General features: G+C 40.6%; 1 protein-coding gene across 1 annotated transcript in view; it reads left to right on the forward strand.

Moving 5' to 3' along the window:
* The window catches only part of LOC113163906 (lysine-specific demethylase RSBN1L-like), a 28,584-nt gene extending 15,278 nt beyond the window's left edge, over positions 1-13,306 (forward strand). The window contains exons 5-9 of the mRNA XM_026362953.1: positions 2,955-3,092; positions 3,781-3,923; positions 7,731-7,901; positions 8,058-8,166; positions 8,637-13,306. Coding sequence (XP_026218738.1) covers positions 2,955-3,092; positions 3,781-3,923; positions 7,731-7,901; positions 8,058-8,166; positions 8,637-10,610 — 2,535 coding nt within the window. The 3' untranslated portion in view covers positions 10,611-13,306. The remainder of the gene's footprint in view (positions 1-2,954; positions 3,093-3,780; positions 3,924-7,730; positions 7,902-8,057; positions 8,167-8,636) is intronic.
* Positions 13,307-14,930: the final 1,624 nt, after the last annotated feature.

Raw genomic sequence — 14,930 nt, forward strand, 5'->3', positions numbered from 1 at the left:
CACATTCTGCCTTAAAGTGCTTGAATGCACGTACGCGGAGGCGAGGAAGGACTGGAGCATCTTAAAGAGTACCGCTCAGAGGAAGTCTGTCACATTTCCTGTTTCCCTCTCTTTGCATTCAAACAAGTGGTGTGTGAGTGAATGAATCACTGACTGCTACATTTATCCGTTTATTTGAGGGAGAGGGTGTGTACTAATCCTCCTCTTGTGATACTGAGGCACTGTTTTCTTCTGCTGTGAAATTATGCATATGTAAACACACACGGGCAGTGAATATACACGTATATGCTCATAGGTACAAACTCAGTATCTAGGTCATTGACTCAGTGAGACTATTTAAAGTTGTGTTTGTGTGTCATGTATTTCAAGCTTTTAGTCATTGTCGTCTAACAAGGATATTACAGTGTCGGGAAACAGATGCACAGATGAACAAACACACACACAGCCATGTACCTTGACCTGCCCATGAAAGATAAACTGATTTATTTAGTTAATTCATTAAATAAACACCAATAGGCTGTTTTTAAAACAAAGTTCATTCCTACTAACACTTGTAGTTTCCTTCAAGACTTTGCTGAGTAATAATTGTACATTATTAGTTGGTTAGATAACGTTTTAGGTTATTTATTAAAAACAAAAAACATTTGCTGCTTCTAGCTGTGGTGCAAGCTAAGTGTCGCCCTTTGCTGTTTTTTTTTTTGTTTTGTTTTGTTTTATATCAAATGAAGGCATTAGAAACTGTGACTTCAGGCTCTGGGAAATTAAGAGGGCATTCTAAACTATTTTCCAAAATTTTATCGACTAAAAATATTCATAAATGAAGGGTTAAAGTAAACATTAGATTAATCTGTAAGCCCCTGGTACAGACAAGAGTAAAATCAGAATACATTTTTCTGGAATCATCACATTAAATTTGTGGTAACAAGTTGTTATAAAAGTCTCTTCTTTTAAGCAACATTTAACATTTCATTGACCTTCATAATCCATTTTATGGGCAATCTCCTTTAATTACCCAGTCTATATAAATAACCAGAGTGCTGGACGGAGGATATTTCACCATCAACGGCAACAGTCAGTCACACACCTGAGAACTGCCTGCATCCATAGTCTTGCACAATTGGCCTCTGAACAGCTGTTTGGGGATTTAATGCCTTGCTCAAGGACGAATTTGGGAGCAGCCAAGCTGTTCAGCCTTTCTCCAAATTGTGGCTTCTGTCTTTACATTACTCTATCGCATCCCTCCTCTCTAACCTTCCCCCCTTCTTTCTTAGCTCGTCACACTCCCTCTCTTCACCTCTTCTTGTCACTTTAACATATTTTACTTTTTCTTATCTTATGTCTCCTGCTCTATTGTCCCTGTTTCTCCTTCACCTCTTTTTAAATTCTTTTCTCCATGTTATCTTCATTTCACCTGCTCTTTTTTAACTCTCTCCCTGTGTCTCCACTGCTTTTCTTTTTTCTTTTTTTCACAGCTTGTCTTCTTAAACTTTCCCTCCATCTTACTTTCACCACCTCTTTCACTCAGTCTCTATTCCTCTCATCCTTTCTCTCCTGTCACTCTCCCTCTAGTCTGCCTCTCTTATCCTCTCTCTCTCTTTATCTCTGCCTTGTTGTCAAGTGGTGACTCACTGGAGGCGTGCAGCCAAGGATTGGGCCAACACGTGCATGCACACACACACACCAATTGATCAGCCAAGAGCACAGCATGCAGGCCACATGCTGCACGTACTGCACACACAAAGACACTGTTGATGGCGAAGTGTATGGGAGACCGGTTAGGCAAACAAACTCACACATACTAAAGTATACACAATGCTCTGTCGGCCAAGTGAAGAGCAGCAAACAGTCTGTTGAGTCACTCTGTTGGAGCAGAAACATCAGCTGAAACTGCCAGTACTCTCACACACAGTGTCTAATTTGACACCCAGTGATGATTAGCAGGTTGTCTATGTATTTTCCTTTAGACAATCAAGTTTTCCACTGTGTGGTTTTGTGTTCTACTGAACTGGATTGAAGTTACAAAAATATTAAGTAAATATAAAAAAAGCATTACACTTGACATATTAGTCTGTTGGTTAAGACTCCACGTGTAATGACCTCTGGTCTGATGTTTTATGTACTTCAGTGAAAAGATTTTAGAAACACTTATGATATACATATTGAATTAACACATATTAGACAATATGGTAATACCGCAGTATACCAATAATCAAACATCTCGAGAAGTTAGGCAAAGTTAAAACAAAAGAATATATCATAACATAACTCTGTTGACCTCTCTTATTTTTGCAGGTAGCTAGAGGATTACGAGGACGGTAAAGCAGAAAAAACATATTTCTGCCACAGCTTTGTTTTATGGTGCCAGAAATATTGTATAAAACATCAGACAAAAATATCCAGCATGTTTGTTTGATATGTGTAAGAGGGCATCAGGAACATAGGTGCCAATTTGTAGGACATGTCACCCATCTAAGAATTGCAGGGGCATTGAGGTTTCATAATAACCCTGCTGAAGGTGCTGCCTGTCATTAATAGTTTGCTATCCATAGTTTTTTGAAGATTCATTAGACAATAGACATCCTTTGCAGTTGAATCTAATATATTTTCACACTGAAAAGCTGTATGATGTTGTGTTTTAGAACATAGTTTTGTCTTATATCTGTATCTGTATCTGTATGTATGTCTATGCTTGGTATTGCTGTTCAGGGTGAAAGTTTAATATTAAATGTTTGCCGCTGTTTTTTTGTTTTGTTTTGTTTGTTTGTTTTTGTTTTTATTACTATGAACTTTTTCACTTGGTGTAAAAATGCTGTATATATGTTTGTTAAAAAGTGAAGTCCTGTCCTGCTGTCTGTCTGACTGAGCTCACACACACACTAATGAACCTCACCTACTACTTTTAGTGTTATAAAATTGTTCTCTAACAATGTCATATTTCCCTCTGTTTGCTGCAGGTGAAGAAAACGTACAGTCATGGTACATACAGAGCTGGGGCAATGAGACAGATTAGCCTGGTTGGAGCTGTGGATGAGGAGGTTGGGAATTATTTCCCAGAATTCCTCAGCATGCTTGAAGAGTCATCCTTCCTTAAGGTGAGTCAGGAGAGAATGAGAGGCATTTTTGGGCACTGATTGTACCCTGCAGTTTATTTATTGTTAAATTCTGCTGCTATAAACTAGAGGTTTAAATATTTTGGTGCATTTACATCAGTGAATATTTGGAAAAGTCACAAACCGAGCAGATGGAGATACTGCTCAACTCCAACATCACTAGGACACCCAATATTCTCTGTGGTGGCTGGCAAAGAAGTGGCGTTAAGTGGTGTGTCAGAGTGATTTGATGCAGCTCCTAGTATCACTTCATGAAGTTTGTTCTCTTTTTAAATGCCTTTGCAGGAACAGACCAGAAAAAATACTGTTTACTGATGTCCCAGAAATGCAGGAGTGACAAGCTTTTCTGTTTGCTATTCTGTGTTGACACTTTAAATCTCCGCCATGCATTGTGTAGGAGTGGTGTCGCCTGGCAACTTCCTATCTGCTGAGGGATTTGGCTCTGATTCAGCACCCTCTGAAACATCTTGGGTGTCGGTGTCAAATTTTGCCAGTGGTGTAGTTTATGCTCATGAGATTTTTTTTATGGTAATAAAGGGAATAAATGAAATACTGGATGAACTGGTTCACAACTGAAAATGTGAGGGATAGACTAACACATAGCTTCGATTATACTCCACATACCGTATCTTTATTTTTCTCTCCTGTTTCCTCGTCTGTCTGGCTGCAGCGGACACTTCCATGGGGAACATTCTCCAGTTTGAGTCTGATGAGTCCCACTGAGAGCGACGATGGTCCCATAATGTGGGTTCGACCAGGAGAACAAATGATTCCTGTAGCTGAAGTACCAAAGTCCCCTTTTAAAAGAAAACGGTGAGTAAACTGCAGTTTACTGCACATTACTGAAATGCACTCGCAGATGAAGCCAGCCAATATTTTGAATCCCTTTTAAACGCTGCAGTGAGACAGAGACAGGATTAGCAGGGATACTGGTCTCTATGAAGGTTGTTTACATTGGCTACATGTCTGTGTGGTGTTTGTGTGTGTGTGTGTGTACCTTGTTGAGCCAGCTTGCTTCTGTATTCGCCCATGAGGACTGTTTAGGAAAAAACAGTAACAAAACACTCTTGCACATTTGAAGCAGCCGTGGTAGCAGCATGATGCTTTGTTGTAGCCGAGCAGCGTCGGATGAAGCAATTACACCCTCTCTGTTTGTCTCTGTCACAGTGTCATTGTTGGTTACACATAAGCTCAGTCTCACACATGATTTCTAGTGTGAGACCATGAGAGAGCAAAAAAGAGAGAGTGAGTTTGTGTGTGTTTTTGTGTGTGTGTGTGTGTGTGTTTGTGTCTGTATGTGATACAAGCGGTATGTGGCTCACCACTCGGATGAGATCATCGTTATGTTAATAGAGTCGACATCAGACACTACTTCACATGGCAGCCAGCCAAGCACGGCCACTGCACACATTCCTTTCATGCTTCATTTATTTCTTTTTTGTTCCTGATGTCTGACTGTTAAATCAATAATAATGCTTTGGATTTACCAATTTGATTTTTTTATAACACTTGATTTTAGCAGCAATGACTGGAGATCAACTGAATCATTTAATAACTTTAACATTTTTGAAAGCCTTGCTCAGTCAGATTTTTTGGCTTTTTAATCATTATCTAATACATGTTTACACGTTATGTGTTTGCTGGTGCAGGTTTCTAGACTGTAGAGGCAGGTGCTACTCGTTTCTCTTTTCTCTTCTTTATTTTACCCACTGTGTCATTCCATCACTATGACTTCTTCTTTATTAGGTTTCTCTTGATTATAATTTACCCTGAAACATAAACATATACGCAGTGTTTTTTATCCAAAACTACAACAAGCATTTCTTTTTTATTAGTTTATTTTCTACACTCTATTCATTTATCCTGTCTGTCCTCATCCTCTTGGTCACTGTAAATATCTCCTGTCTCTCTTTCTCTCTTTCTCCTGCAAACTGTCTCAGTTTCCTACTCTTGACATCCTTTCCTGCTTTAACTTGATTTAATGTGGAGTTAGTGTGCTGTTACTTTCAGGAACTCTAAAAGTGTGTTTAAAGAAACCAACTGCCGTATATTAAATAGGTTACAGGACTGCAAGTGTTTTCATTTATGTCTACCTCTGTCTATGAAGAAAAGAACATAAAAACAGAGAAATCTGGTAAAGTAGACAGAGATGTAGAAAGGATGTGATCTTATTTTCAGTGAGAACTTGTCTGCCATTTGAGCATAAGCTGTGTTGAAGGCAAGAAGGCAGCTTGTGTATGGGGAACATCTCTTCACAGCGTTGCCTTTTTTTTTTCCTTGCGGTTTCATCGAAAAGGTCAAGCTGTTGTGCTTTTCTGACAGCACTGAGACTCTCAGTCTGAAAATTCAACTTGATTATAGTGGTCAAACGATGAAAAGAAACCAAAATATTTCAGCTTTTAGTGAGAGAGCGCCAAAGAGCTTCCGGGGATTTACAATAATTGCATAGTAACAGCAGCAGCCTTGACCAGCACCAGTTGCAAAAAGAACAGAGGCCTGATGAAGAATGTGCTCTCCCTGTTTAGAAACAGATTGTATGATGGATGGCGATAAAGATGAGTTTGTTGAGGGCAAGACGCTAAAACCCAGCTTTCTCAGTAACAGTTTGGTCAGGTTAGAGTTAGAACTCTATTTGACTGTAGATTTAGTTTTCCTTGAATTGTGTACATTGTTAGTACTAGGACTGTGTTTTAATGACCAATATGAGTAGAAAAATTCGTACTGAACTTGTTCTGTTTGTATAGGTATCTCCTAAAATCTATACCACAAGTTTTTGTGCTTGCTTTAAGACCAACTTGAAAAAGTTTCCTTTGTAGATTCTTTGAAATTTTTGCTAAATTTGAACTGTAGACTTTATAAACAGTTCAGTAAAATAATCAGCAGACGGATCAGTGTTAACTGCAGCCCTACTGTGATTTCTGTAGAGAAGTGGTGGAAACATATATTTAGGAGTGTGTGCTGAGAGGGTGGTTCCTTCTGTCCCTTTGCTCCTTCTCTCCCTCCTTTTTACACTGTTTTTACTGCCTCATCCCTCTTAACCCCACCTCTTTCTTCTTTATCCCATTTCACTCCATCATCTACTTTCCCACTCTCCCTGACACTCGTCTCCCACTCATCTAATTCTCTCGTCCTCTCTTCTTCTCTCACTTCATTTGCCCATAAATGCGCAGGAATCTGTCTTGGTTACTTGGTGCAGACCGTTACCTACTTAAAGTCCACACTGACACATATAGTGCCAGAAACAACAGGAGCTCACATATAGAGGACAGCTAAAGACGTACAGTAGATGGCAGACGTTAAATATCACTCTAGATGTGTGCGTTCAGCACTCCTCCCTTTACACACTCTTCTTTTTGCTGTTTCACTTACCAGCTTTCCTGGTTTTACATTCATTACTGTCAGCCTGCAATCAGCTCAGACACACTGAGCTCTGTGTGTGTGCATGTTTTCATCTCCCTCTCCACTCTACTATTTTCCTCTGCTTCTTTCTTCCCCTTCCACCGTCTCCTGCCTCTCTCCTCTTATCTCTGAATGAATGAATGCGCAATTCAGTGTTCAGCACGGGTAGCCTTGATGCTATTCTGTTCGTGTATGTGTGTGTCTGTCTGTGTTATGCTCTCGAAAGACTCTCTCACAGATTGTGTGTGTTTATACTCTTGTTTGAATCTGACTGCAGCTCCAGTGTGAGTCACTGATCCAGTAGTGAGCTGACTGCAGTGCTTCTATTGTTTGGCAACACGGCTCATTTTTATGCTTTTACTCTTCAGCTTCTCCGTCTCTATGCATTAAGCCAAGTGCGTATTAGTACGTTCAAGCTGTTTCATTTTTATTTTCTATGATTTACAACGCAGCATTCTGACACAAAGACCTCCTTGTTCATCAAGAAGATATTGCTTAATTAAAATTTTTGATTTTGATGTTAAAATGTTTTAAATGAATCCTTCATTAATGTAAAATCAGATTAAAATATGGGAAGGAAAGCTTAGATGTAGTCTGTAGATAATAAATATGGTTTGACAATGAGCTGCAACTGAAGATTTTCACTGTAATTAAATAAGTTAAAATTGCATTATTTTGTTGTACCAACAGTCTAGAACAATTATTCAAATTATGATGTACAAAAAAAAAAACTAAATGTACATTAAAAACACAGAGAGAAATAAAGACATTAGAACCAAAAAATGTATGGTATTTGTAGTTCCAGTTACAGTAACGTCATTTTGATTTAATAATCTTTTAATCTGCAGTGAAACAAAGTCATATTTACTAAAAATGGTAAAACAAATCCTAACGTCCAAACTAAAATCATCTTTTCCTACTTTGCGTCACAACTTCCTCATTGATCATCGTGTTACAATGTGGCATCTTGATTACATCAGTAGGCCAAATAACAGCAATACCTGTCTGTCTGGTGCTATTATTTTTCCCACTGCAGACGGAAAGAAAGAAACTGGATGAGTGAGCATCCCACTCACCTTTAGTCATCTTCTTCTTTATTTAGAGAGCAGGAAAGCAGAGACAGGGGAGAAATTGTAGAGCTGTGTGGGCACTCTGGTGTGTTTTTCTATTTCTCACTCTGTTGTTTTTCTGAAGGAGTGATCATATTCTGTCTGCTTGTAGTTCCACCAATGAGGTAAAGAACCTGCTGCAGTCGCTCCCCAGGACCAGCGAGCCCAGAGAGATGCTTTTTGAGGATCGGACTCGGGCCCACGCTGATCACATTGGTCAGGGTTTTGAGCGTCAGACCACAGCGGCTGTGGGGGTGCTGAAGGCTGTGTGTTCGAGTGAAGGGTATGCAGTGAAAGGACACATGATCACACTTTGAATGTCAGACTGTTGGACAGTTATGCTTGTTTAGAAGCAACACCGTGTCAGTATTTATACAGCTTACTCACCAATGGATATCATATAATCTCTTTCTCTTCCCCTTGCCTCCCTTGGTTTCAGCTCGGAGCCTTCTCGTGTAACCAAAGACGTTGTGTGTTTCCATGCCGGTGATTTCTCTTATGTAGTTCAGAGGCTGCAACTGGACCTACATGAACCCCCACTGTCTCAGGTGTTGCATTACACACACACACACACACAGAAGAGATGGCAATAAGTACTGCTCACACATTAGATTTGACCCAGTTATTAGGACCCAAATTAGGCATAAAATGATCCCTCAGTGTTACTCTAATGTTACACTCAATGTCAAACACTAGGCGAGCTGTAACACTAATGTAATGTGATGTTAGCTGCTGGCACCTTGTGGAGCAAAACTGAACTGCAGTAAGTTAAAGAACTCAGCTGGAGAAAAGAAAGTTATGTTATTTACTTAATTTAACTTGTGTTTAACTTGTTGAACACAATTTTTTTACATAACTTCTGCTGTTCTAGGAGTCCAAACTGGCATACATGTAGCATAAAGACAAACATTATGACAGTTTAAAGAAGACGTGTTCCCAGAATCAAACCCAGTCGATTACTTTAAACTCTTCTTATAATGATATTTTTTTCAACTCGCTTCTCCTTCTCTCCTTACAGTGTGTGCAGTGGGTCGATGATGCCAAACTAAACCAGCTGCGTCGGGAGGGCATCCGTTACGCTCGCATCCGCCTGTGCCACGATGACATCTACTTCATCCCCCGTAATGTGGTCCACCAGTTCAAGACTGTATCTGCTGTCTGCAGCCTGGCCTGGCACATCCGCTTGAAGCAGTACCACCAAGAGGAAGGAGAAGAGGACGTGAAGGAAGAGGAGGAGGGGAAGCCGGTTGAGTTGGAGGAGGAGGAGAAGGAAACGGAGGAGGAAAAAGAAGTAGAAGGGAGGAAAGAAAAGAAGGGCGAAAAAGGACTGAAGGAGAGGATAAAAGAGGAAGATGAGGAGGTGGACGGGACAGAAAACAGGACGTTACCAGCTGTCAAAAAGGAGGAAGGGAATGATCATCTTCATCCTCACCATCCACCTCTCCTCCCTCAGCCTGTTGTCTCAGTGGACTCAAATAAGAGCAGCGACACAGACAGGAAGGAAGAAAAAACGAGGGAAACAGAAGATGGAAGAGCCACACAGCAGGACTCTCCTACTACTAAAACAAAGACAGAACCTCCAGCTCCTCCTTGCAAAAATAAATCACCTTTACCTCTCCCTTTGGCCCCTCCTGCCTCTTTTCATCTTCCTCATCAGGACACAAAATCCAAAGCATCATCACAGCCTCATCAACATCAGCACCACTCAGACAACAGAATGGTGTCTTCCAGTTCAGCTTCCTCGTCATCTACTTCTCACTTGGCTCCCAAGTCACCTCTCTCTCCATCTTTTTCTAAGTCTTCCTCCTCTTTTGCAGTAGCGCCTTCAACTGGATTTACAGAGTCTCCTTTGCGCTCCTCTTCTGGTGCTCCCCATCTGTCTTCTAGTGCTTCTTCTGGTCCCTTTCTGTCCACATCTTCCTCTTTGTCAGCCTCCACTACGTCTTCCCTGTCTCAGCTGGACTCGCATCTCTCCACACTCCCTCCTTCCACCGTCTCTTCTTCTTCTTCTTCCCAACTGCCTTCCTCCTCTGTGTCGGATCAACTGAAAGATAAAGATTCACTTTGGCTAAAACCAGACATTCAGTCAGACACGACGCACTCAGAGTGTCGAACGTCACAGGGGTCACCCGCTGTGGACGTACAGACACACACCTCCCAAGCTGGCACACGGACACACACACTAGGTGACACGCGTGATCGCACTCTGGCAGACATACGGACTCAAACACTCCCCGAGAAATGGACGCACTGCTTGAACTATGACTCAAGAGCATCTACCGACCCCCATATGTGTGCGCCACAGCACACGGGGAAACCAGGAATTTACATGCAGCAATACACACCCCAGCATCTCCCACCTCCCCACCTCCCTCAGATGCTTCCTCCTACTTTCCCCTCTCTCCTGCCACACTCCCACCTTCCTCACAGATCTCCAGTCCTGCCCCCTAATCCGCTATCCAGGCCCTCCCTCCCGGCACAGCCACAATCTCTGAACTCTTTTCTGAGTCAGAACCCGACACCTCACTCAGTTCACATGAGCCAGCCTCACCTCCACCCCCCTCACCAACCAAATATTACCACCCAGTCTCAACCGTACTACCAGCCCCCCCTAATTGGCTCCCCGTCTCAACATAACACTCCTCTCACCAGCTCCCCGTCTCTTTCACCTCACCTCCCTCACCATTTTGCCAAAACCTTCTTCCCCCCACAGCACCCGCACTTTTCCTCTCACCCCTTCCTCCCCCCTCAGTCTTTCCTCTCTCAACCTCACAGCTCTTACCCGCTGCAACCGCAATACCAAACCTCAGCACCAGCACAGGTTCCACTCTCTCTGTCACAGCCATTCCCTCACCCACCTCCTCCTCCTTCTGCCTCACAATCCCCGCCTCCCCCTCCTCCTCCTCTTCCACCTCCTCTCCCACCTCAACCTTCCCCTTCCGTCCTCTCCCCTCGTCCAAAGCATGAAGAGAAGCAGAAACAGATTTTATAGTAGTTTTTGTACATACTGATGCTGTTTTTAAATTACTGTATATGTACAAGGTTTTTTATTTTTGGTTGTGTTGTTGTAAAACTATGTAAAAAAGGAAATAAGGAGGAAAACAGTGGAGCGTACGGAGGTGGAATTGTAGTTTATAAAGCAGAGTTGGACTTTCTTTACCCCAGACCTCTTGACTGGATTGTTTTAGATTGTACTAAAGCTTTGGTTGTGCTCGGGTTAAAAATATTGAGCAGTTATTGCATGTGCTGGTAGTTTTGGCCTTTAGTTAAGTATAGGTGCATCAAAATCTGACATTGAAGAAGAGTTTTTTAGTTTTTTGTTTTTTTTCCAGGTTCAAGTCTGCCAAACTGCTGTCTAGTTCTGTAGTTGAAGTGAGCATAACCCTTTTCAATATCAGATTATTTGTGAACCATCAGAGGTGGAAGAAAATAGAGATATTTCTGAATACTTTGTGTCAGATATTTATATAAAAGGGTCATGACGATGATGATCTTTTTGTGAAACTTGCAGCTAATGCTTCCATTTTGTGGCTTTTTTTGTAGTATATTCTTTGTGCCCAAGACTGTTTCTGAAATAATGATGGGTCAAACTGTGATATTATACAATACACTAATGTGTTGATGTGATATCACTACATTTCCTCTACTATATTGTATTGATACGTCATAATCAGTACAGTATATTGCAGTACTATTCCCTAACGTTGTATTTTGAGCAATAATGCTCTGCAATAATCTGCTGAATTTAAGACTGCATTTCCCAATTATTGATATGGTGACGAGGATCAGTATTTTTATTAGAATTTCAATGTGATTTTTAAAATGCCTGTGATGTTCACTGAGGAGTCCATAGTGTAAATGTAACAGGTATGTCACATTATTTTTTTAATAATCAATTTCAGTGTTTTGTTTCCCATGGAGAATTAGTGTAGTTTCAGTACTATGAAACAAAAGTCAAACCCGTTTAATTAATTAAAATTTAAATTATAAATCAGTATATTGGGCTACAGTGTACATCCAGTAGCACTGTCGTAAATTACACCACAAAAAGAGACACAATTGAAAGTGTTGTGTTTGTGCTGTACCTGTAGCCCTCAACACCAGTGGCAGAGCTCTTAGTGTAATTTCGCTGTCTTTCACTGTCTGTTGGATGTGTACCACGGTCTCCTAATTTTGGATACCAAGCACTTGATGGTCAGCCAAGGACAAATTCAACCCTGCCAAGGCTGTTACACAGGCAGGCCTTCAGAGTCTCAGGAAAACTATTCAGGACACATTCACAAACACATTTGTCTTCAAGTAACTCCTAAAATGCATTCATTTATGTAGTATCTTATCCTGATTCCACTGTAACTGTTTAATTGGCAGGGCACGTTATATCAGTAACCATGCAGCTACATTAAGAGCTCACCATGAGTTAAATGTAGGATGGATAAAGAACAGAATGGGTAAAGCAATATCATGTGACTCAATACAGCACTTTGTAACATGAATTAGTCAACTGCTGTTTATACACAGTTGATATTATTGTTATTATCGAATACTTCGGGTCATAAATCCCATGTTACTTATATAAGATGATCAAGAGGGCATTTCCAGTTCTTCCGAGATTATAACTTTAATACATTCAGGCCTCAGTAATTCTGGGATACATTTTATTTTTTTTATTGGTTATGGAGACTTTGAAAACAGATGGTACACTGTCGAGAGTTCATTCCCAAAGCGCTACTTATCTATTTTACCTGCCATTTGGTTTTGCTACAATGTGAAGCATACTAGAAAAAATGTTTTATTTATTAACCAGGAACTGAAGCAACCTCCTGTGTTCAGAAGTAGAATAAATTATTATTGAACTATGAAGAGCATATGTTTTTCCACATATCTGATTTTAGAGACTCAGTGCTTGTCCCACAGTTGTGGAAGATGATTTGTTGTGTTTTTGTTTTTTCATTGATGCCTTTATTTTACTTCATCATGACTGGATTACAGCTCACTTGCTAATGTAGCCCACAACGTTTCCCCAGTGCCTGTCTTTAACTGTGAACTACTAAACAGTTCAGAGCCATATAGAGAAGGTGTTTCCTGCTTTCATTGGAGATTTTTCTGTTTTTTTGGTGTCCCAGGTTTTTCGCTGGAAAATTAGAATGACACCTCAAATTGGTCTGTGGGGTGGCTGACAATTCTCCAAACATCTGCGGTCTAAGTTGTAGTCTCACCGCTAGCTGAAAATGAATCTTAAAGATAAAGCTTCAGCACTTTTTGAACTTTTTTTCTTCTTTAAGTTTTCCTCTAAGGACTTTGACAAACAGAACTCTTCACTGTATGGCTCTGGGAAGAGTGAGGTGATAATTAAGCACTTGTTGGCAGTTTCAAGGCGCTCCGAAGCTCTTTTTATGCTTTTGGGTTTCAGATGTTACAAAAACATGACAGGAACTTATATATTTTTTATACAAATGTGACAAAATAATGGTTGAAAACAAAACGGTCTTCAGGGGCTTAGTGTTGTTTTCACAGAGTTTATTTATCTGAAGTTTTGCTTTGTGTATTTTTTTTTTCTATTTTATTTCTGTGATTTTTAACTGTCAGCACTGTAGTGTACATAAGATGTTTTGCAAAGAGGAAACTTAAACTAGTGTGGTTTCTACTTTAAAAATGAGCCTAGCTAATAAAAGGTTCAATGTATTAAAATGTTGGGGAAAGAACTGGTTCTTATTGGTCTAGTGGTGAAAATCGTGCATGTTTGAGCTGTAACAGCTTATTTTGGTCATTTAGTGGCAACAGAGGCGAGGTGTGAACACAACAAAGTAGCACTTAAAGTTATTATTAATAATAATATTGGCAAACGGTTGGATTTTGCTAAGGCTTTAAGAGTGAACCACAACAGCAAGGTTATGGGCCTGAAAACCAAAACAATTAGCAGAAAACTGAGGCTGTAAAGCTTCGTATGGCCGAGGGAAACTGCAGTCTGGTAATGATTATCTGTGGGCTTACTATAAGCATACAGTACAAACTCTGATGTGATCCACCATTAAGCTAAACGGTTGTTTAGAGCAGCTTTAAAGTGTTGAGATTGGGTCATGTGGGTGTCTGCTTTACTATTAGCTGTACTACACACTCTTAAAGCCCTCCATGTTTGTGTGGTTAGACACCTGTCTGGCTTTTAAAGGGCGCCAAATGGCCTTTGCCTCCACTTATTTATCATTCTCAGAAACTACACCTGCGATGTATACCTGTCTGTGTAGCCTCTCTCTGTGTGGCTGTTATACAAGCCACCCACTCACTGCAGTCTGCAGCAATGAGCTCAGCAGTTTAACCAGGCGAGATGTGAGCAGACAACACATACAGCACAATGCAGTAGCCACATAATTCAGGGCTGGTGTGTGTCAGGTCAGATACAACTCAAAACGGCATTTTTCCTCTCTTTCCCTCTCCTCGTGCACTCCCTCACACACAGCAGGAATGCCAGAGGAGCTGAGCTGACCTTTACAGGGTGGGAGTGAGAGTGTGGCAAGAAGTTGGAGCAGAGACAGAGTTTTTTGGAGGGAATACTTGAACCTCATTGAACTGTGTGAATACAACCTTCACAGACACTACAGTTGGGAAATTAATCTGGGCTTTACTACGTCTCCAACTCCTAACATCCCCAATAAATGTTATTTTACATTAGACTATTTATGGTGGTTTAAAAATGCATAAGCAGCATTTTACTGTTGCAGCTCATATAAGTGGGACTCGTTTTTTTAATTAATATACAGTCAAGTTTATCCAGTGTTCCCCAAATCAGGGGTTGAGTCACAAAATGAATCTTAGGGGTAATAAGATGCACAAATCTGTATTATTTCTGTGGATTTTTTACTCTTCAGTAATTACTCCTGTTGTGAAGTATCTAATGTTTTTGCAGTGCATTTTGTTATTCAATCAAATAACCTGTAACTCCAGCTATTACATTACATGTTTCCTATACCATCAAATGATGCTAACAGGTTGTGTATGTGTATTGTTGCATGTTCAACAGGTCACTGCACAGTAAGCATGTTAGGCCACAGGGCTCTCAGAGTTTTAAACACTGACTTGCATTTCATTTTTTGTCTTATCACTTGCTCTAACTCTGTCCTTGCACCCATCATGTTTTTGTTACCACAGTTCAGTCACTTCTGTATTTTGCTGACGACAGTCAGTGATAAAGGTGTTGTCTGACTCAAGCTGTTTCCACTTTGGAAACTCGCTTCAGGGTGCACGGCCTTGAAGCTCTCAATAAGTGCTCCCAGTACTGTGCTTTCATAAACGATTTCTCTCCATACTTTCAGTTCCT

This window comes from Anabas testudineus, chromosome 23, assembly GCF_900324465.2.
Source record: "Anabas testudineus chromosome 23, fAnaTes1.2, whole genome shotgun sequence".
NCBI lineage: Eukaryota > Metazoa > Chordata > Actinopteri > Anabantiformes > Anabantidae > Anabas > Anabas testudineus.